Genomic DNA, 25385 nt, shown 5'->3' on the forward strand with positions numbered 1-25385 from the left:
AGAGCATCTCTAGTGGTCCGTCTGGCTGGGGTCCATCTCTAACTCTGCCAGCAAATACGCAAACGTAGGTCATTTTATGGCCAATTTAAAAACAATCTGTCATTTCCAACGTTTCATTTTAGCCATTTAAAGTGATATTATATTATCTGTTAAACATGATAAGTTCAAGCTTTGTAGATATATATTATATATAATGTATACTGTATATAAGATAACTAGATATAAATTAAATTTAACAAATAAGTAGTGATACAGTGAAATATCCCAGTGATGTTATACTAAATATATCTGCAAACAAAACAAATTGGCAAACTTGAACTGTTGTATACTATTACAGTATTTATAATAAATCAAAATAAGAATAATAAAATCATTAGTTAATTGTATATATGACCCTGGACAACAAAACCAGTCTTATGGGTCAATTTTTCGAAATTGAGATTTTTACATAATCCGAAAGCTGAATAAATAAACTTTCTATAGATATATGAGTTGTTAGAATAGGACAATATCTGGCTGAGATACAACCGTTTAAAACTCAGGAATCTGAGAGCGCAAGAAAATCTAAATATTGAGAAAATTGCCTTTGAAGTTGTTAATCAGGGGCACTGTGGCAGACCATCCACTCACAAAAATAAAGTTTTTATATATTTAAGATAGGAAATTTACAAAATATCTTCATGGAACATGATCTTTACTTAATAACCTAATGATTTTTGGCATAAAAGAAACTTAATAATAAAATAATAATTTTGACCCACACAATGTTGTTGTGTCTTTTACTAAAAATGTTCCCGTGCTACTTAAAACTGGTTTTGTGATCCAGGGTCACATATATTAATCTACCATTCGTCATATTCATAGATACAAAACAAATAATCCTATTTTAAAAATAAAATAGCCATCACCTAACCCTCAGGTGAAAACTATGGAGAATTGTGCCTAAACTTAACAAACAAATCCAGCATTTTGCAAACAAACGCAACCTTTTTTGCAAAAGAAACTAAACTCTGAAACAAAAAGAAAGCGTTTTACAAATACATAATGCAATTCGAGAGAAAATGCAAAGGTGTAACATATACACTCACCTAAAGGATTATTAGGAACACCTGTTCAATTTCTCATTAATGCAATTATCTAATCAACCAATCACATGGCAGTTGCTTCAATGCATTTAGGGGTGTGGTCCTGGTCAAGACAATCTCCTGAACTCCAAACTGAATGTCAGAATGGGAAAGAAAGGTGATTTAAGCAATTTTGAGCGTGGCATGGTTGTTGGTGCCAGACGGGCCGGTCTGAGTATTTCACAATCTGCTCAGTTACTGGGATTTTCACGCACAACCATTTCTAGGGTTTACAAAGAATGGTGTGAAAAGGGAAAAACATCCAGTATGCGGCAGTCCTGTGGGCGAAAATGCCTTGTTGATGCTAGAGGTCAGAGGAGAATGGGCCGACTGATTCAAGCTGATAGAAGAGCAACTTTGACTGAAATAACCACTCGTTACAACCGAGGTATGCAGCAAAGCATTTGTGAAGCCACAACACGCACAACCTTGAGGCAGATGGGCTACAACAGCAGAAGACCCCACCGGGTACCACTCATCTCCACTACAAATAGGAAAAAGAGGCTACAATTTGCACGAGCTCACCAAAATTGGACAGTTGAAGACTGGAAAAATGTTGCCTGGTCTGATGAGTCTCGATTTCTGTTGAGACATTCAAATGGTAGAGTCAGAATTTGGCGTAAACAGAATGAGAACATGGATCCATCATGCCTTGTTACCACTGTGCAGGCTGGTGGTGGTGGTGTAATGGTGTGGGGGATGTTTTCTTGGCACACTTTAGGCCCCTTAGTGCCAATTGGGCATCGTTTAAATGCCACGGCCTACCTGAGCATTGTTTCTGACCATGTCCATCCCTTTATGACCACCATGTACCCATCCTCTAATGGCTACTTCCAGCAGGATAATGCACCATGTCACAAAGCTCGAATCATTTCAAATTGGTTTCTTGAACATGACAATGAGTTCACTGTACTAGAATGGCCCCCACAGTCACCAGATCTCAACCCGATAGAACATCTTTGGGATGTGGTGGAACGGGAGCTTCGTGCCCTGGATGTGCATCCCACAAATCTCCATCAACTGCAAGATGCTATCCTATCAATATGGGCCAACATTTCTAAAGAATGCTTTCAGCACCTTGTTGAATCAATGCCACGTAGAATTAAGGCAGTTCTGAAGGCGAAAGGGGGTCAAACACCGTATTAGTATGGTGTTCCTAATAATCCTTTAGGTGAGTGTAAATGTACTGTGTTTAAGTCTCACCTTTTTATGAGATTCTCTCAGCTTGATTTTCTCACAAATGGACGTCCAGATTTTCTCACAAATGTGATCGTCCAGATTTTCTCACAAATGTGATCGTCAGATTTTCTCACAAATGTGACGTCAGATTTTCTCACAAATGTGACGTCCAGATTTTCTCACAAATGGACCGTCCAGATTTTCTCACAAATGTGACGTCAGATTTTCTCACAAATGTGATCGTACAGATTTTCTCAGTTATGCAACTTCTCCCAAAACAGCAGATAGTTCAATTGTTTGACTTAGATTTATATTACTGTTTTTTTGTGCTGGTTTATTTTATTGCAAAAATTGCCCAAATAGCTTGAAATAGCCAAAAAAATAGCAGCATTCATTTTAAACCTAAATAGGCTAATGGCAACCAAACAAAGCCGACGACTGACTGAAACAACTGCCACGAGATTTATTTGCTTTTCCATTTTTATAGCCTAGAAAGCTCTCTACTTTAATGCCATAGTGTTTAGACATAATGTTAAATACTTTTTATCTATGAGTTGTTATGTATAAAAGTCAAACATATGATCAGTGCAACTTTCATGCAGAAAAATCACTAAAAACCGAGTCGCATCTCAGAAAGAGCGCAAAATACTATACTGAAATCTTACAAAAAAATGACATATAAAAATATAAATAAATATAAATCAGGCCCGGTTCCTGCCAGGTGCAGAAGTGTGGACTTGCAGATATCCTGGGTGGGGATATACCCCAACCCACAGACAGTATAGCTGCAGACAAAATTAAGAGTCCATTTAAAAAGTATTTTCCTCTTTTTCTGATAAGAATGTGATTTGGTAAAATGATATTTTTGTTTATTTCTGTGAACTTTTGACAACATTTCTCCCAAATTTCATATAATTTATTTTTATTTATTTGGAGAAAATGATGGTGAAAACTGGTGAAAACAGAAAAGATGATCTGCATTTTTAAAACAGAACACAGCAAAAACAAGTTCATATTTAGTTTTAAGCAACACAAAACTAAGAAAACGTTAGAAAACGTAAAAAAATGTTTTATGAAATAACCCAGATTTTTTTTTAAATTAGTTTGTTATCGTGCTCAGTCACTCTTGAGGTTTGCTTTTGTTGGAATTCAACAAACACTGCAGTATATGACTGCAATACATGCAGGATTTAAATGATTTATTTTTATATAAATATAAAAAACAGACAACATTTCATTGATGTTTTACACCTTAAATAAAGCGGTTATGTAAACTGGACATAAATAGAAGCCTACAAAATAAAGTGGGCTAAGAACATTCCCCATTCACTGAACGATCACTGATTTCTGTTTAATTTCTTTTAATGAATTGAATGAATTAATCTGATTACACTGCACAATGAACTTTACATCGTGTCTGCTGTTTTTTATGTGGTATCGTGAGCGCGCATCGCGCCTAAACTGAACTATTTTGCACATTTTTTCGCTACCACCTGCAGCGTGAATTGGGGTGTTTGAGATGGAGAGAAACAGATTTATTTCTGAAGCGGGAGCTTCGGAAGATGGAGCTTTCAGTCATTACTGAAAGTCAATAGGTTAAAATCTAGCCTATATATTGCAAGCAAATAATAGCTGTTTGTTAACAGCACAAATAAGACCGCAAAAACGAAGAAATGAATCTGATTTTACTGCACAATTAATTTGACATGCTTAATTTTACATATGTGCAGTGCGTCTAAAATTCCTTTGCACAGTATTTTGCTTCCACCTGTAGCATGTAGCATGCTTCTCTGTTACAAACTAAAGCCAGAGCAGTGAAGTGAAGAGTGACGTTGCTTTCAGCCAATAGAAAATACAACAATTTTTGGTGTTATTTTTTGATTCTCATTGGGTGGGCAAGACAGATGTTTAGGGGGATTCAGCCCACCCCTGCCCATGCCTAGAGCAAGCCCTGATATAAACACAAAATTATGTCAAAATTCCCTTATAAGAAAGTATCCTTGAAAATATAGTTTGTTTTGTGAACGTAAACAGTTGGGAAACAAGAACGAGAGAATGAGATGGGGTAGAAGGGGTGACAACATTGCAAATGCATCCAGTTTGTTGTATGTTATTTGTATATTAAAACCAATGCATAATTCATTATTTATTATTAAGAACAGCAACTGATTATTATTAACAGTTTCAATAAATTTCATGAGACTAACTGAATGAAACTTGATGAATGAAATTAATTTAGTTTCTGGCACTGGCAAGGGTGGCACTCAAGGTAATGTTCATGGCTTCTTCCTATAGAAACTAATTCTCAATAGCACCACCTGCTGTTGCACATGCATTTGTGAGAAAATCTGCACGGTCACATTTGTGAGAAAATCTGCACGGTCACATTTGTGAGAAAATCTGGACGATCACATTTGTGAGAAAATCTGGACGTCACATTTGTGAGAAAATCAAGCTGAGAGAATCTCATAAAAAGGTGAGACTTAAACACAGTACATTTATATGTTACACCTTTGCATTTTCTCTCGAATTGCATTATGTATTTGTAAAACGCTTTCTGTTTGTTTCAGAGTTTAGTTTCTTTTTCAAAAAAGGTTACGTTTGTTTGCAAAACGCTGGATTTGTTTGTTAAGTTTAGGCACAATTTTCGCTCCATAGAAAACAACAGCAACAACGGCACAAAAACCAAATGGTTTTGTGTTTTTTATCTTTCCTTTTGACAGAGAAACACAAAAAGGCTTTTCTTCATTTTGGAAAAAAACTGTGGAGCACTTAGCAGAAAGAGGCTTGTTACTACCTGCATGGCTCTGTGAGATGGTGTAAGTGTGGGTTAGAGAGCTTAACTCTCAACTGTCCTTGTTAGTAATGGTACATTTCAGACCAGGCAACAGGAACTTGGCTTTTAACTTTTGGCTTTTACAAAGAGATTTTGCCCTCAAGGCATATTTTGTATGACCTCTTAATAGTGATTTGAGACACAACTTTTGTTGCAATGTTCCAATATTGGCACTCTGTGTCTTAATTGTGAAGTTGATTAAGGACAGAAGACGAGACGTAACCTCATGTATTGTTCATGACTGCTGCATTAATGATGAACTAAAGAGAAGGTGGTTTGTCAAGTCTCACAACCATCACAACAAGCTGAGTGTGATCACAGATAGAGTAATTACACATTATGCAGCAGGCACACACACACACACACGCACGCACGCACGCACGCACACACACACACACCCGAGCTGAAAGAGAAGGTCAGCGTGAAGGACAGAGCCTTGATTTACACACTCACTGTTTTAATCATTAATGAATAATTTAAGGAAATGGAATATCAGCGTTTTCAATTGATTGAATTGAAATGATTTCTCATATACAGCTTTGTACTGATTTGCAGTAATGGAAAGAGCTGATTGTAAAACTGATGTCATCATTTAACAAGTTATGATAACATAAGCTTTTTGTTCACTGTTGATGTAATGTTGTGTCTAGCTTTATCTAGTATATAAATCACTTCACAACCTCTGATCATGATATAAATAAACACTTTCATGCAGTTCAAAGAAAGTATAAAAGGCTCAAGCTGGAGAAATGCAATTGAGATTCTTAAAAATGCTGTTTGCTAAAGAACTTCATTAAGTTTGTTTGGGGGAAAATCATTTGTTGCAGGCAGCTTTTGTCAGTGTTTTCCCTGTGATACTCCAGAAACTAGGTTTATTTTTTCAAATCCCTCCACAGAGGTAAGACAGGCCTTTAAAATCTTCCCACGTCAAAATTGACTTTGATTTATCTGCGCATCACCGCCGACAAATTTCATTTGCCTGTCAGATATCTTTCTTCTGATCAGTTGCCGTGAGATATCAGGTCTTGAATCTGTGCCTGTGATGCTTGGCGGTTTCCAGGAACAGTTGGAAAGAGATTATGTTCCCTCGTATCCTTTACAAGTCAGCTCATTATTCACATTTGGCCCTACTAGTCTCAAGACTTCATTACCCATGATCCCCCCACTGAGACTGAATAAAGCTGGCTTGCGTGGAATAGTCGGTAGTATGCTTTGGGTAGTGAGGGTTTAGGTGACCTATTGTTTTCGGGCAGGTGGGCTCCTTCTCCTTTCTGCCAGCCAGGCATTAGTTGTGCCACACTTTCACCCTCTTTGTTTACTACTTTTGTCACCTTCTGCCTTATAGTTTTTCCAGTTCCTCCCGTTCAATCTGTTGGGTGCAATGTTCACAGAAAAGATGGTTTAGTTTATCAGGCATTTTCTCATGGAGGGGCTTTTTGGACTGTTTCTACTGTATGGTAGGAGTCATTTGTATCACATTAAATATCACTCCAGCCACTACACACATTCCAGCAGGATGCCTGTAATAAGCTTATGTTTCTTTAAAACCTTTAAATAAAATGTCCTGTTTCATCTGTAAAGCCACATTTAAATCATTACTTAATGAAATGATCATAATGGCAACTGTTTATAATTTTTGCACAGAACAGAAAGAATGATCAACTGTGTGTATATGGCATTCCCAATAGTCCTCAGTAAGGATAGCACTATTTTAAATTTTTGATAGGAATGAAAACGAGGCTGTGAGGAATAGGAACACAGTGTATTCAATAGATTGTACTGGTGTTAAACCTTATTCAATGCATACAAGTGTACAGACTGTGAGTCTGTTCCTCTCATCTTCATTTCCATTCGTGTAAAAATCAATACTTGAAGGCATGTACTGTGACTAAGGTCTAATTTGCATTTTTAATCCTTTACTAGACTTTACACAGTACTCTTGGACTTTACACTGACGCCTGATGGTATAGAATGTGACCACAACATGGTGGCCACCATAAGAAGGATGGAGGGTTCACTTTATGTGAATCCAACTTTATACTCTACATTCATTTCTCATGTGGATGAGTGCATATGTGAATGTTGTTCTAATGCACCCTTTCGTACTTGTTTAGCTGACCTACCTTCCTCCTCCGTGGGGCGAGTGTGTGTCCAGAGCCCTGGATTCGGGCCTTTTCCAAGTGTACAGCGTCTCCGCCTGTCGAATAGAGTGTGAGACACGATACATTGTTGAGAACTGCAACTGCAGGATGGTATACATGCCAGGTACGTCTCTCGTCTGAGTGAAACTTTCCTCTACCTACATTTCCTCTCATCATAAAGGTGTTGTAAGTAAGCAATAAGGTACTCGAGGCTAGTGCTTTATTATTAATAAATCATGGCTGCATTGGCCAAGCATGGTTGCAAGCACTCCGCTTGGCATCAACAACGCCCTTTAGCCATGGTTTATTCACAATAAAGCACTAGGCTGAAGTACTTTATTGCTTTATAAAACCGTTACCACACAATATATTATAATATATTAATATATACTGTATATATATATACTATATATATATATATATATATATATAATTCTTATATCAGTGGTGTAAAGTATTGGAGTAAATGTACTTAGTTACTTTACTTAAGTATCTTTTTGGCTACTTTGTAGTTGTACTGAGTATTAAAGATATTAGCAACTTTTACTCTCTACTTAACTACATTTTTGAACAAGTATATGTACTCTTTACTCCACTACATTTGTAATGACTAATGCAATTACACATTACATTTTGCATGACACCTATCTTATAATTAATATCGCCATTTACAGGGCAATGAAGGTACTACAATCTTGTGGATTTTGCTCTTACAAAAACTTGTCAACATGGCTTCTTTATGTGAATATGAGTGCAGTATCAGGTAGATGTCAATCGCTGGCGGTTTATACACGGTTAGCCCTTACACGCTAATTCTACAGTAATATATTGGCAACACTGTTGCCAGCTAGTTACTGTAGGTCACACATCTACAAAAGCTCTTGTTTTTAAAACTAACTCTTCCTAAATGTGCTCTAAACATGTTTGCTCAAAATTTGACCATATGGTGGGACTATTGCCATGAAGTGATGTAAACCAGTAAAAAGAATGTATAGTATTTCAATTTTCAAAAGTGCTCTCACACTATATAGACAACATATTAACCTATAGAATGAGTCGGACACAGAGAAATAAACCATCCACATATGAATCTCAACAATGGTGACGATCAACTGAACAGCGTCATGCTGCAATGCATGCTGGGTACATAGTACAAAACTCATTCATGATTGTTTGTCACCATTGATGAGGTTTGTATGTCAAGTGTCTAACTGTGTCTCAATTGCAAAGAAAGATTTTCTGACAGAGATCTTTCCATTACAACATGTGATCACTTTACCAAACATATCTTAATAAATCTTAAATGCTATATTATTATTATTATTTAATGATTGGATTCTTTCAGATGTATCTTCAGTTACTAAGCAAACATAAAGTTGCGGTTCCTGTAAAGTCCCTTTCAGTGTTATTGTATAAGTGTACATTTTAAAGCTACAAGAAAGTCAAAGAGTCCAACCAAAGCAAACACTGATCGCCATAATGGTGACTTAAAACACAATTGAACCACTATGAACTAGAGTTCAATCTCAATAAGATCCATCTTACAGAGATGACAGAAATAAAGTGAAAGTGGTGTCTGTAATATGTGAAGATGTTATTGATGTTTGTTTTTAATTCTCCTCTGGTGAAATCTTGACAGATTTATTGTGTTCATCTGTTATTTACACGTGTTCATCTAAGACTGTGTGACTTAAGTGCGTTAATAGATTCTTTATAATGTATCTTCAAACAGCCATTGCAGTAGTTTACTGTAAAACACCTACAGTAACTAGCTGGCAACAGTGTTGCCAATGTATTACTGTAGAAATGGCAGGTAAGGGCTAACAGTGTATGTGAAATGAGGACATGACTGCAGCTGGCCATGAGGCCCAAACCAGCATGTCCAGTGCAAAAAGGCTTTGACTTTTTAATTCTACTTAACATTATTTTATTTATCTGTTATATTGAAGAGACCTTTTTGAAGGACTTTGGTTTACTTATGAGCACTTGAGCTTAAATGAGACTTAGGGTGTTTGTAATGACGTAGGTTATGGTGTCGACCATGATTTGTTGCAATTTTGAGGTGTTCAGTCTTATTATGATTTAAGAAAATAAATGCGATTGCTCACCTCACAAATCAACTGTTTCTAGTTTTTCACTGATGTGTCTCTTAAGTGTTGAGGACTAGTGCTGCTTTGAGCCTACATTCAGTATGAGTAAAATACTCAAGTACTGTTAAAATCAGATACTCAAAGACTTTTACTCAAGTCGTTTTGGAATTGGTGACTTGTAACTTGTAATGGAGTAATTTTCACTGCAAGGTATCTGTACTTTTACTTAAGTATGGTTTTCAGGTACTCTTTACACCTCTGTCTTATATAAAATAACTTCCAAGCTTTCCTTCCGCTGGAAAAAATAGTCCCAGCAACAGAAAGTTGTCTTTACATTGCTAAGGGTGCATAGTGTACACAGAATCATTAGGTGAAGCGGTCATACACTCTTAAAAATAAAGGTGCTCAAAAGGTTCTTCACAGCGATGCCACAGAAGAACCATTTTTGGTTCCACAAAGAACCATTCACAATGAACCTTTTGTGAAACAGAAAGGTTCTTCAGATGTTAAAGGTTCTTTATGGAACCAAAAGGTTCTTCTATGGAAGTCATCCTGAATTGGCGGACTGCGGGCCGGATCCGGACCTTTGCTTTGTTCCATCCGGACCGCGAGATATAGCCTAATAAACCATTTAAAACATTTGACTATGATCGGTTGTTTAGATTGAGCCGCGCGTCTACACAACTGACAATCGCATCACACGCTCTCAGGAACATTTATCTAATTGATCTTTTGCCGCTACATCTTAATCTAGCGCCAAACGCGCTTCATTTTAACCCTTTCCGCTCCGCGCGCGCTGCTTCTCTCCAACCAAAGACCCGCAGCATGAAGAGTAGCAGACGTGTGCTAATTTTAACAACGGTGGTGCAGACACAGAGCAGGTAAATGGACACACAACAGTAAACAAAATGCAGCAATTTTAAAGTATTTGTATCTGTCAGTCTGTTTACTGTTACTGCTCTACAACCTTTCGACCAGATTTGTGATATGGTTCATAAAATAACGTTTTTATCTGCATTTAGCTTTAGCATTATTGATCAACATGTAAACATTGTGACCCTGTGAAAACCCAGGTTACAGACTCATAATCTAATTAATTATTAGATAATTGTCACGTTCGTGGGGAGACAGAACCCAAGCGCAGGCAGGTGAAGGGTTCAATAATAAACTTTTAATAACAAATAGAAACAAAAAAACCCACGATGGGGAAAACGGTCACAAACAAAACAAGTAAATAAACTGTAATACTTCAAGGGGATAAAACAAACATGATGAATAAATCCAAAATAATAAGGCCACAGCAAACAGGGATCCGGAACACTAAGGCAAGGTAAGGTGAGGCAAACAAATACTGGAGAACAAGGACAATGCAAAGACGAGGGACATAGGGAACTGACATTAAATAAGGAAACATTAACGAGGGATAATTATACAGGGACGGTGAAGGACAGGTGAGGGAGATGAAACACTAATGGAGAAACAAGGGGGCGGAGCTAAACGGAAGACGGGAGGACAAGCGGCGAAATGTCAAAACAAATCGCCACGTGTCTCCACACAAGACGAAACACACACACAAGACATGGTACTGTCACGACCCTGTCCACAAGACACGAAAACTCCGAACAGGAAGGACAGGACCCTGACAATAACAAGCATCAAAGATTAATTTCAAGCATTACTTTCACTAAGATTTCAATCTTTTAAATGGCATTATTAAGTCAATATTGAAGATATTGTTGTTATATTTTCACAGAATATTCTGTAGAATGATTTTATGTAGATAACAGTATAATACAAATACTTTTGCTGGCTTTTCACAAGTAGGGTCATATTTTATAATGAACAACGTTATAATTGGGAAATTATTTAAAGATAGAAGTAGTTCTGGTATGAATGGCATGGAAAGGCTAATTTAGTAAGTAAATTTGTTTTCTGTTTATGATGAAAGCATTTTAATTGTTACATTACATTTGCTGTTTGTATGTTGTCAGTAGTTTTTTTTATTTACAAATATTAATTATTAGACTTTTATTAAGAGGGCATTCCCCTAATGCCAAAGAGCCTACAATACATACATACATACTGTACATACAATACATACATACATACATACTGCCTACAATACATACATACATACTGTTATTTTATACTATCAAAACATAAAATAAACGGCCTGATAAAAGATCATATCTTATTATATATATATATATTTACATATCTTATTTTATATATATAACTAGGCTAAATTGATTAAATATGTATTTATTTTCAAAAAACATACTGTCCGGACCTCCTTTTGGAAGAAAATATAAGCAGGGGCCTCTTGGAACTTTGGTGGAATGAACTACCAGCCTCCACCCGAACTGCAGCATCCTTCACAACTTTCAAAAAACAGCTCAAAACATACCTGTTCCGCATTTATTTGACTAACCAATAACCCAATCTTGTTGTTCATTCTCTCCTTTGCTACTCCAGCTTTAATCCTCCTAGTAGCTTGGCCTTGTAAACTAACGGTACTGTTTAGCGTGTTAACAAAATGTTTATATGCTCTCCTACTTGTAAGTCGCTTTGGATAAAAGCGTCTGCCAAATGAATAAATGTAATGTAAATGTAATTGTATACCTCTGTTCTATGGCATCTAAGAACCTTTTGAAGCACCTTTTTTGTGTAGCTGGGTTTTATTGCGAATAAAGCAAAGCTATTGACCATTCAGAATCAACGACTGGAACTAACCATTTATAAGCAAATTTATGGATTGGCATGCATAAAATCTCCATATTGCTGGGACATTTATTGCCAACTGAAGTGGGTAAAATATCACATCTGTCGCTCTGACATGCCCTAAAACAAAAAAACGAATTCTTTGTTTAGCCAGTCAGGATGAGTTTAAGTCACTGTCTGCCTGTCAATCGTTTTGCGTGTTCATTGGATTTATGTAATCAGATGAAAGGCATAATGAAGACATCACTAACAAAGACTCTGACTGAATAGTTATGACATGTGATGTTTGTACTGCCTGTCACAACAAACCAGCAGGGACTCATCCTGTCTCCGTAATTCCCTGTCAAAGTCTTTAATTCCCAATAAAAAGTCATTGAATCAGGTTGTATTTCACATGACCGCGGAAAGCACATCAGCATGGCATTGTGCGTATGATAACTTGAGCAAACCTGCTGTCATGGGGTCAGAATATAAAGCTGATTTGGTTTTTGTCGGTCAGAGGTTGTTTGGAACATTTCCACAAACGGATGGCACAGACTATAAAACGGTAGTTTAAAGGAGCCAGAAACTTTCATTATTCCTTTTATTTTTTACTAGCTGATGATACATAGACTGTTTTTCATGACTGAAATCACAATTTCATTAGCCTTATTTTCCATGTGAATTATTTTCTTTTTGACTTGCTTTTTATAATAACTGTGGATATTAGTTGGCACCGCAGCTCTCTTTTTCTATTCCAGCTGGTCTCTTATAATGACACTTCACAGTTTCCATGTTAACCTTTCTCTTGTAGTCTATTTTAATGGTGACCAAAAGGTGCCAACCTCAAATCACTGGATGCTCAGGATAGAGCAATTATCTCATAATGATTGTGTCTCATTCAGATATAGACAGACGGCTCTAATACTGTAATTATAGATTTCATTAACTGATTATGACTGCTGTGTAATGTACATTTTACCAAAGAGCAACTGACACACACAATTTATACGTCTGCAGGCGGGAAAGTGACTTTTCGTGGTTGCTCTCGATTTCCAATACCGTTAAACCTTCTCACAGAATTGTTGACTTTATAAAATGTAAAGTACTGTATAGCATAATCTGAGGTATATTGGTGTATTTTAATAGTGAGGACCACCGAATGTTCTGTCCGTTTAGTATAGTACACCCTGTGCTAGTTTATTTACTTCCTGCATTGAGTTGAAGGTTGGGTCTGTTTTTCTCTTTCTCAGAAATGTTTGAAAAACATGTTTTGAATGCTTCATTATTCATTGAAGACGACTGAATAAAGAATAGCCTTTTCTCTCGCTGTGTTTCTTTGTCTAAAGGTGATTCACCGTACTGCACACCTGAGCAGTATAAAGACTGTGCTGAACCTGCTCTTGGTGAGTGTCATCATTCATTAACTTGTGTAACTCACATTCACTCTCAAAAACAAAACATCTACACTAAGAGCTGTGTTGGGTGTATTAGTATTGCACACTTTTATTGACACGATGACGTTTTCTTTTAGCCTACCCCAAGATATTATATATAGTTAATGGTGTTTCAATGGAACAAGATATTTGCTTTGGACCAAATAACAGAATTTGGATGTTGCCGCAGAGCAGTTTTAGATTTGCTCTGTTCTGGAGCTCGCATGTGCGGCTGCCATATAATTTGCTGTTGTCATGGCAATATACACGTTTTTTTGTTGGTTGCACAATAAAAAACAAAGACAGTTTGTCAACAAACAAAAAAACACAGTGACAATCGCTCACAAACTGTTTTCTGTTATCATAATATGTGTGCAAATATATATGCCGTATTGTAAAATACAGAGCAAAATATCACTTGCCCTGCGTGTAAGCCAGCCATAGCGCTTTCAATTCGCTAGTTTGGACATGCTGCTTGCTTGCATTGTAGATGTGGTTTAAGTCAAGGTGTACACGACCGCCTGTCTCACCAGTGAGACCGACTGAACAATTGAAATGTGTTTTGAATGCTGATGCTCATTTTGCTTCATGTCACACACGCAGGCTTCTGTTACTGCAGTGACCCTGCACAAAATCCAATTTTGTTGAAAAACTAATAAAAGCAGCAGCCGCTGCCCCCGTTTCATCATCTGCTCTGCATTTGCTTTCTGTCTTTTATTGGTAAGGCACAGCCTTTAAAGGGCTTAAATGGACCAATTGTAGAAAATAGTGTAAAATGAAAGACCAAAAAAGTATATAGTGAGAACACTTCCAGTGTCACCGTAAATTGAAAAGCTTAACCTCTTGAAGGGACAGTTCGCCCCCAAAATAAAAATTCTACCATCATTTACTCGTTCTCGAGTTGTTCCAAATCTGTGTAAATGTCTTTGTTCCTATGAACACAGAGAAATATATTTGTAACCAAACTTGTCAAATTCAGAGAAAGATATTTGGAAGAATGCTTGTAACCAAACAGTTCTTGGCCACCATTGACTACCATAGTAGGAAAAATGACAATGGTTGTCAACATTGCCCCAGAACTGATTGCTTTTCTACATTCTTCAAAATATCCTCTTTTGTGTTCAACACAGTTCAACACAAGAAATTTATAAAGCAATTATTCCTACTGTGGGAGTCAATTGTGGCCAAGAACTGTTTAGTTACAAGCATTCTTCCGAATATCTTTCTCTGAATTTGACAAGTTGTCTATGTTACGTTACCCTGTGGTGGTACATCGGTAAAATAGTAATATTCTTGAGAGTGAAAGCTTTCATTTAATAAATGACACATCTATGTTTTGTGAGTTTGTGTGATATAAATACGAAATTAAATATTATCCGTATGATTTTCCCAGGAGGGGGGTGGGATTTAGGAAGACAAATTCAGTCCTTATTATGTTTTTATGTAACATCAATGCAAAATTGATGGAATTTGTAAAAAAGCTGGATTCTAGGCTGAGGTTTATACATACATACATTGGACTGTGTGGAATAACTGTAAACATATGCTTTAGTTCTCACATAAATTATTATTTCTTTGCCAAGTTTGATTTCTCTTGACACCGAGACTTCCTTATTGAACTTTAAATGTCCCTTGCCAGCATACCCCAATTAAGTCATCATTTTGTAAATGTATTCATGGAAAAACAAAGGCTTGAACGGCACTGTGCAAAACCCCTACCAACAGAACATAGTCTGGCCCTCATTAACTCTCTCACTACGAAACCATCTGACAACATATACCAGCGGTCTATCCCATACATAATAAGCAGGTTGGCTCTAAGTTCACTAATTATCTTCCTGAAATGAGGAAACAGATCAGAACACAGTGAGAAATGTACTGCTTCTAACTGTTCAACACGCAAGACTTTCCAACAGCTTCCTCGGGTTATTTGATACGCAATTTACCTTCATATTGAGCTCTGTGTGTGAAATGATGGATAATGGTAAAAATTGAAGAGGCAGGATTCTGAACAGCTGAAAGTTTCGTGTGTAAAACTTTGACCTCAATTGACAAGACGTAACGGCACATAAAAAGTGGCTGAACAGCTTGTTGAAAATTTTTAGCTGCTGGCATCAAAATGCTTGACAGCTGGTTCTTATCCTTGGCAAAGTGAAAAAGAAATTATCACCAGCACCCAGAGGAGAAAGAAACGAGATGCTCTCAGTTTCACTATAGAACAATATGCAGATTAACGCATTTAGACGTGATTGAGAAGCCATTAGAGGTATGAAATGGGGAACTGCTCTCAGAAATCCTCTCAGTTTAGGTTGTCAATAAAAGAAAACAATACAATTATTATTACAAATCCTGAATTCATTATTCATTGTTCAAATTTAAAATAATGCCCATACAGAAATCTGAACTATTGAACATATAATGTATATTTAAATGTATAGTTGACGCATATGTATATGACTTACATATTTAAAATATAAAGTATACTGTCATTCAGCTATTTTATGCATTAAAAGTGTTGATATGTGAACAGTAAATACACTGCATACTGCAAATATAGTATACAATCCCAAACCATTTCTATTCCAGAACATTTGGGGTTAGAGCACAGGATCTGCCATAGGCAACGACTGGAGATTTATGGGTCTTAGGGATGTGAACAGTGCTGTAAAGATCACACATTGAGGAGTTTTAAAGATTAGCAAAAATTTGGCAGATTTAATACCCTCGTGTGAATGTGTGTCTTATCATTTGTCTGTGAGTGTGTGTGTGTGTGTAGTGGAGGTTATATCTAACATAATTCTCCAATTAAATGACATGACGGTAGCGGAATCAGGGCTGTACTGAGTGGGGGAGGAAACGGCAAGAAGAAATGGAGGGAGAGATAGAAAAGGGCAGAGATGGATGAATTTCAAAATGTTCCTCTGAAAGGTCAGAGTCTGTCTCCAGGTTATGCGAGTTATAAGATGATTAGAAATCACAGCCATGAGCAAAATATCTCAGCCCTGAGCAACAGGCTAGAGAACGTCTCGATTACGACTGTAACCTCCGTTCCCTGATGGAGGGAACGAGAGGTTGTGTTGAGAGACAGACTGGGGTTTGATCTTGAGAACCTATCATCTCCGAGAGGAATTTTAAAACACCAACGGGCTTGACGAATGGCACATGCACGCCAGTCCTGTGCATACGGGTATAAAAGGGAAGTGGCCGCGGCCATTCACTCATCTTTTGGGCTGAGGAACCTGAGAGGCATCTCCCGGTCGCTGCAGTGAGTCCCTCCATCAGGGAACGGAGGTTACAGTTGTAACCGAGACGTTCCCCTTCAGTCGGACTCGATGTTGTGTTGAGAGACAGACTGGGGACCTATCTGTACACGCCATGGCGCTGAGCCGCATCACGACCTCAAGCGGAGCGACACTGACTAGACTAGCGAGTCACAAGTGAGCGCTACTGCAAGACGTAATCCTCCAGTGGGATCAGTACTTAGTAGCATACCCTGAGAGGCTCGTACCAATGGCCGTCACGGACGGTGGCGTTCATCTCTTTTAGCGAGACGCCGCCCGGCACTGTAAGGAACACTAGGGAAGCACTGCTCTCCTTGCTGAAGAGCGTGCTACGGAGACCACATCCTGCCACAAGGGGAGGTTACATGTGGAGACACCAACATGGTCTCACCGGTGGGGAGAACAACATGCGAAAAAATGCGCCAGCCCGAGTAGGGGGGGACAGAACCCAGGTGGGGTAACCCACCGGAGGGGAGTTCACAGGTTCACCGACAGGGGAACCAAGAGTGAGGAATTCAATATACTGGACGACCAGGTGTGCCAATCTCTATTTGGAGACAGCCCTCCCCTTGTGCTGTCCCCCAAAACAGACAAAGAGCTGCTCAGAGCTTCTAAGGCTCTGCGTGCGGTCCAAGTAGAGGAGCAGTGCGCGTACTGGATACAACACGTTGGAGGTTGGGTCTTCCTCCCCAGAGGGGAGCGCCTGCAGGTTCATCACCTGACCGACGCAATGTTCGATGGAGGTTACAAAACATAACTGCTATTTATTTTACAAATATGACTATTATGATTACTAACAGGATAAAATTACCCTAGTTGTCGGACATCAAGCAAATGAAACTCATATGTCAACCTTTAACTGTCCAGTTGGAAAAGTGGAGGTTACAGTTTCAATGCAGTAGAGTTTTCTCGGATAGTGGTACAGTATTATAAGTATCATAAAACTAAGAACTAAATCCAATTTCAACAGGATCTTAATATCTGAAATGTTAAACCTGACAAAAAGACTCTAAAAGAAACTGAAATCTAAATAAATCTAAATTCACATCCTTGCGTTTTGTCCTTTGATGGTGGTGGTTTTCATGAAACCTCCTTACAGCTGCTCATCTTTCTAAAGGTAATCTAAAGTGGTAATGTATTTCTGCCAAGCGTTGACACTGGTGACTTAAAACTTTTTTGACAAGGCCAAAAATGGAATTATACTGTCTCGATCTCTATGTCTGTGTGTGTATGCGTCAGAATGAAACATTGAAAAGGCCATCAAAGAGAAGAGAAGGAAATGACAAGCCCATGTTCTTCACCTTGTGAGATGTTCTACAGGGTTGTCATATACTGTATAGAACGTTCTCCGGGAAAACTGCCTTCCAAATGAACTGACATGTTTTTTTCCTTTTTTTCTCTGTACCCTTTCCTGTCCCTCCTCATTTTCATCATGACTTTTTCTCTTTCTTCTGTACTTCTTCCGTTCTCTCATATACACCTCGCTTTGCTTACCTCCTTGTTTCTTCAGCTGCTCTGTCGTCTGTTGAAGGCACTAACTGCATCTGCCGGAGCTCCTGTAACATGACCCGATACAACAAAGAGCTCTCCATGGTCAAGATCCCCAGCAAAACCTCTGCACGCTACCTGGAGAAGAAGTTCAACAGATCTGAGAAGTACATCACGTGAGTGCACCCTCGTCACGAGGGGCTTTCCGATCCCGGCACATCAAAACCACTTTGAATTCGTCATCTAAAAGTTTTCAGACGTATTTCATCTGCCCTGCGATTTCACCGCAACTCTCCAAACTTTTTAATTGTTGTCCTCGTAATACCCTTTGCTGGCTTTATACTTCAAAGTAACACACCTTATTACTGCCACCAATTTGTGAAATTACCAGTTAATGTGCCACCTCCAGTGTTGGGCAGTAACGCGTTACTGTAGTTTGATTACTTTTTTGGTAATGGAGTAAATTAACGCGTTATAATTCCTAAAATAGTAATTAGATTATAGTTCCAAGCCCAGGTAACTATACATTACAGCTGCATTACATCGTTGCCGTTGTATCGTTTTATCATTTAAATTGTAAAAAGCGAAATAGCTTTTTCAAAGTCTGGATGCCTGCCTGTCGCACCTGCGACATCAAAGTGAAACGCGCCTGCGCGGAAAGTACTGCCAAAGCCACTCCATGGAAAGCCTGCCACCTTAAGATAAAAACTTGTAACGGCCAATGCCATCGTCGCGCGGAATGCAGGCAAGGAGACTAGACACCGGATATGATTGGCTGAGGTGCCTCTCGTGATCGATGTTAGCCTTTATGCTCCAATTGTAAGTATTACAGACCCATACATCTCCCTATCACAAGACAATCTTTGGTACTACCAGCGAAAACAAACTCGGCATGGAGAGAGAAACATATGCGTTCTGTAGCTGGAAATACAATTATTATTTGGAGTTTATGTCTGTCAAAGGCAAGAACATTGTTGTGCGTAGAAGCAAAACCCTCTCTCCCGCGAAAAACAACCTGAAAGGGCAGTACAGCATGGTTAAACTTCTGGAGAAAGTAACGTCACCGGGCACAGAGAGCAATGAATCAACTTCTACTGTTGAGTGCCAGGCTGCTATTAGCAACATGTTATGTTTTGTCAGACTAGTTTTTGCTGCTCTAACGCTGTTATATTTGTTAAATGACGAAGAAATCATCATAGAAATATGCAGAAGCACTAGTTAAGATATACAAGTTATAAGAAACTAAGGAGAGACTTTTTACATTATGGAGTATGCAGGTTTAGAAATACTAGTTAACGTATGAAAAAATGTTTTAAGTTAAAATATTTAGTATTTAGAGTTTAATTATTATTGTTATTTATGACAGGCTTTAGCATGGAATAAGCAGAAATAATGTATTAAAATAAGAGTATGCACTTCCCAATAAAGTTTAGTCTTGAGAAGGCTAAAGAGGTTATTTTGTGTTTTTGAGGGGTGGGGGGTAGTAATGTAATGAGTAATGTAACGAGTAGTGTAACTAATTACTTTTGAAATAAAGTAATCAGACCAGTAACTTGATTACTTTTAAAAGGAGTAATCAGTAATTTAATTACATTTCCAGAGTAACTTGCCCAACACTGGCCACCTCATATCCAAGATCACAGAGATACTGGCGTGGACTTGTTAATGATCACAAGCCTGCACTTTTCTAACAAGGACAACCTGTATTGTTAGGAGCTGCATCAAGAACATACAGTGCATCCGAAATCGCCTACTTCCATACTATATAGTAGGCGAAAATTAGTATGAGTCACGAGTAGTATGTCCGAAACCTCAGTATGCACAAAACAGTAGGCGAGAACTACCCGGATGGTCTACTGCTTCTGCCGAGATTTATGCGTGTGCATTAGATGGACACTACTTTATCCCATGATGCCACGGGAGCTGAGCAACAGTCAAATTTCAAAAGTTAATCAAATAAAAATAGCAGAAAACTTCCTTTTTTAAATGTAAGTACTGATGAATGAATTTCTTGTGAATAAATTATGTTTGTATCGACGCCTAGGTACAGGTTGATGGTAATACGTCATAGGTCAAAGAGTATATGGGTCACATGGCAATAAAACATGTCAGATGCTGTACGTCTGAAATCTATTCATACTACCCTCACACAAACTACAGTATATAGAATGTACTGTTTTAACTGTCGATAGGTAGGTACTTCATTTAAATCAGTATGTACTGTCATAGTATGCGATTTTGCAGCGATAGTGTTGATAGCACAATAGTGTTGCTTAGCTAGATATCGGGATTTGTGATCTTATTCTGAGCAGAAACCACCCACTGAGACTTAAAGAGATCATCGTATTTGGAAGTGAAGTGGCTAACCACTTAGTTAGTTCATGTTGTTTAAAGGTCCAATGTGTAATTTTTTGGAGGATCTATTGACAGAAATGCAATATAATATAAATAACTGTGTTCAGAGGTGTATAAAGACCTTACATAATGAAGCGTTATGTTTTTATTACCTTAGAATGAGATATTTCTATCTACATACACCGCGGACCCCCTTGCATGGAATTCACCATGTTGTTTCTACAGTAGCCCAAAACGGACAAACTGTTCTACAAAGTCCGTTTCGTAAAAACTTTATTTCTTTCAGGGATAAAAGGCGAAAATGTGACGACATCTTTGTATGTACTGCTTCGAAAGGGAGGGGTGAAGTGAGCCATTGGTTGCAATTTGCAACCTCACCACTAGATGCCGCTAAATTTCATATACTGGACCTTTATTCCACAATAATTATTTCATAGACATAATTCAGAAAACATACAGTGGAAGAAATATTTAAAACAAAGGACTTAAAAGATAATGTCACTAACTTGGCAAACAAGTGACTGAAGCTCACTAAAGTTTCACCAGTCGGTCAGATTACAACGGGGGATTGAGGCAACTCTCACCAGTTTTGTGAACAATACATATTAGACATTCAGTCAACTTCAGTCAACTACTATGGGCGGTCCATTGTCATGGTGTCTGAGGCCAAGACTAAAAGTACATAAGTTGTGCCTTGTCCATGACAAAAGACAAGTGGGCATCAGATTCTCGAATAAAAGCAGAGTCCAACCATTATGTGTTTAAAATGTTATCTCGATTCATAGACAGGCTTCTCCACACTAATCGCGGCCATAGTATATAAAGACATTAGATTTGGCACTGCAACATTTCTTCTAAAGACATTTAGCTGACAGGTTGAGAACACTTTCGCTTGTGTCAGGAAGACTCATAGAGGTGTTCTTCTATATAGTGACAGATATCACATCCCCACCATTCATTAGTTCATCGTCACAGAGCTAATCTTGTGATTGATGTGCCTGAGATTCAATGCTAGTGGGAATACTGACTCTCTACCACACACATACACACACAGCTGTTGCTCAAGCACAGAGAGAATTAAATCACCACAAAGCAGGCAGCATATCTTTGCTCTGCTCTACCACCAGGGAGATAAGCTTTTGCTTCGTTTTATTACAGTAAAAAAACTGTGCACACACATGCACATAAAATATCGGTCATGCCAATGTCATTGATGTCTGCAGAATAACAGAAACAGAATGAATGGTGGAGGTGTGTAATTGTTTCACTGATTGTCTTCTGCATCATAGGGTTTGTGGTTGAGACCTTCTGCAATTTAACAACTAACAGCCAATTTGCTTCTGACCCGAGCTGTGTGTGCGCAAGGAAGCGAAGTTTTTATTAAGTGCAGCACATCAGGCAATAAACAACTTCCATCTCTGTCATGTTACACTGTATGTCCACTGCCACAGAGAAAATGGGCTCAATACCGTTCAATGAATGAGAGTGTGTTTGTAAAATGTACCACAGAGTGTATGGGTGATCATATACAGCCACAGAAAAAATTAAGACACCATTTCAGAATTATTTTCAGTTTTTCTGAATGTACTATTTATGTGTTTAGTTAAAATGATCATTTGTGTTTCATTCTGTGAACTACTAACAATATTTCTCCTCTAATTTCAAAAGAAATATTGTTTCTATTTGTATTTATTTGCAGAAAATGAAAACTGGAAACACAGGTCAAACCAACAGAAAAGATGCTCTGTATTTTTTCAGACCTCAAATACTTCAAAGAAAACAAGTTCATATTCACTTTTAAGCAATACAGCAGTAATATTTGTACATGTATTTAGGAAAAGTTCAAATATATTTTTTATGTGATAACCTTGACAGTTTCCATGTGTGTTGTCATGCTGTCAGTCTTTCACATTGCTGTTGTAGTGACTTTATGTCACTCCTGAGCTTTGATTTTGTTCAAATTCAACAGACACTGGACTGGAAAGGACACAATACATCTATAAATGCTTATTACAGAAACATTTGAAATGGTATTTTTTCCGCGGCTGTATGTGACCCAGTCTGTAAAATCCAGGCTGAAGTCTAAATCTAATTCAGAGATCCATTCATTTCTTTGACATGGTCTTATTCAGTCAGTATTAAAGGTCATATCAGTTATATATCAAGTTATATTTTCACGGAATGTTTACATTATGTAGGATGATTTTATAAATCGCAAAAAATAACATTAGCTGGGTTTTCACAGGCAGGGTCACATTTTTTATGCATGATTATTGTTGGAAAAATGCAAACCTTATTTACAAATATCCGAAGTAAACATACAAAAAAAATTTTTAGTACACTTCTGGTGCCCAGCATCAACATTGCCTCGAGAAAACTTGTAAACTGAATTTGAAATCTGAATATAATATAGTAATATGTAGATTTAAGCTCTGACTCCAGCACTATCGGCAGTTATTGAAGCGATTCAGACAGACGGCGGTGCCTTGTTTTTTCACCTCTCATTTGCATAAAGTCAAACATTTCTTAACTTCATGATGCTTTCACTGCTGGCTGCAAACCACAGTCAATCCCACAATCCCCAGTGTGAGTCTGACACTCGGCTTCAATCGAGAATGAATTGAAAACAGCCGCTCCGCTCCGATCGCTCTGCGCCTGTTAAAGAGTTTCTTGGTTTCTGTTTGTGTCGCGTTACACCACGCAGACACGCCTTTGGTGCCATTGGCCCACACAGCTAAATATAAAGCATCAAAAATATTACCCGTCATTTACAAATGACCTGTCACACGCAACTTGACACGCCATTCCTGTTTTTTTTTTTTACTTGAGTGCATGACTGCAAACTTCAAAACAGTCTTTGTGTTCTCTCAATACAGGGACAATATCCTAGTTCTGGATGTGTTCTTCGAGGCTCTGAATTATGAGACCATAGAACAGAAGAAGGCCTATGAGGTGGCAGGTCTACTAGGTAACGCAACATACAGCAGTATGAATGTCCTCTCTTTCATATCTTCTCTTTCTCTAAATCATAAATATATTTATGTGGCAGGTGATATCGGTGGTCAGATGGGCTTGTTTATCGGCGCGAGCATCCTTACCATTCTGGAGCTCTTTGATTATGCGTACGAGGTAAAACACACAGGCTGGATCCAGATTCACACTACCATTAGCATTAATAAACACACACTGAGACATGGAAAAAATGGAGATGTATTCAGAGACACACACGCACACAGAATCCCCCCAGACACAGTGATAGCTGTTCGAGACATCAGTCTGTCTCCGGTGTAGGATGAATGACACCATGATGGAGAGTTTCACCATAATGAGCCTTCATTAATTCTGCATTGCTGCTGGTGTCTTTACTCTCTGGACAGAAGCCAGCACACGCCCTTACACCACTCATACCCTTGGGGTGGGGGCACACACTCATTTTCATTCCGCCCAGTCCTGTTCTAATGGACTTTTGATGCAGTATAGCTTTAAATGCAGATATTTCATCTTTTTCTGAAGCTTAAACCCCTCTGGATTTTTAAGCCAACAAAGCGCACAAAAATAAAAGTGATTCGCTTTATAAAATGCCTGAGACTGTATATGAGATTTTTGAAAATGTGGTCATCTTAAGAACTGACCAATTAGCCAGCGAAGCTCTAAATTCATAAGATTCAGTAATGTCCACGGGCCGTGTTAAGCCCCCGTGGTGCGTGGCATTATGATATCTCTCTACAGTGTCAGACAGCAGTCTGCTTGACTTCTCTTTTGGAACAGCACTTTAAAAGCTGTGGTGCTTCTTTGAAGTGCATAATTTTGGAAAGCAATTCAAAACCCCAATTTTGAAATGTGGTCTGTTTTCCGGGGCCCCGTAGTGGTGAGGGCCATGGGCTACGAGCCGTGCTGATTTAATTAGCATAGCTCTGGCATATCTACAAAGGGACCAGCAGTTTGAGACCAGAACTACCAGTAATGATTGAGATGGTGGATTGTGATGTGTTCTGGCAGGTGGTGAAGGAAAGGCTGTTGGACATGTTGAACCGAGAAGAGGAGGAAGAGAGTCATGGAGAGGATGTGGTAATCAAATCTCTTATGTATCAAATCACTTATTTAAGCAATGTTAAACAAGCAAGAGTGCTGTGATACTGAATATCAGCATAGCTGTAATTGGCGCTACACAGAAATGCAGGTGCTGATGTGAAGTTTACCATCATCACTGAGTGTATTGCTTTTATACATTTTTTTAGAGATGCACCTTTATATCGGCCAATAATCTGTATCGGGCGATAAAAGCAAATTGTCACACTACCGGTTATCGGATGATCAAGGCCAATATATCCTGTCAATAAAAAGAGGACAGGAAAATGCAATATTGCTTTGTATATAGAAAATGTTAAGAAACATCACCAGTTTGATGTTCAATATTAATAGTCATTATATGTATTAATAACATTCAGTTGTCAAGTTTAGAAATATTAATTTAGTCTCCAGAATCGGCATCGGCAGATATCACTTTAAACAAAAGTTAATATAACTACAAAATGTAGTTATTTTCCTCTCTGGCTATGTCTACACTAACCCAGATACATTGAAAACAGAGTTTTTGTTTAAAAATACTCTTCGCCCACACGGTCGTTCCAAGCATAAAAATCCAAGTACTGCGCATGAGTAAGATGCTTTAACGTGAAATTTCTGTCAGGCGATTATTTGCATATTGCCTTGTCATTTCTGGAACTTTTTAAAGAGGCACAGAGTTTTGTAAAT

At 38.1% G+C, this 25385-nt stretch overlaps 1 protein-coding gene across 3 annotated transcripts in view; it reads left to right on the forward strand.

Moving 5' to 3' along the window:
- asic2 (acid-sensing (proton-gated) ion channel 2) overlaps window positions 1–25385 on the forward strand; it is a 330404-nt gene that overhangs the window by 302064 nt on the left and 2955 nt on the right. For all 3 annotated transcript variants that reach the window (XM_057347073.1, XM_057347074.1, XM_057347072.1), the window contains exons 5-10: window positions 7254–7404; window positions 13420–13476; window positions 18298–18451; window positions 23507–23598; window positions 23680–23759; window positions 24630–24698. In XM_057347073.1, coding sequence (XP_057203056.1) covers window positions 7254–7404; window positions 13420–13476; window positions 18298–18451; window positions 23507–23598; window positions 23680–23759; window positions 24630–24698 — 603 coding nt within the window. The remainder of the gene's footprint in view (window positions 1–7253; window positions 7405–13419; window positions 13477–18297; window positions 18452–23506; window positions 23599–23679; window positions 23760–24629; window positions 24699–25385) is intronic.

Source organism: Triplophysa rosa, linkage group LG11 (genome assembly GCF_024868665.1).
Source record: "Triplophysa rosa linkage group LG11, Trosa_1v2, whole genome shotgun sequence".
Classification (NCBI taxonomy): domain Eukaryota; kingdom Metazoa; phylum Chordata; class Actinopteri; order Cypriniformes; family Nemacheilidae; genus Triplophysa; species Triplophysa rosa.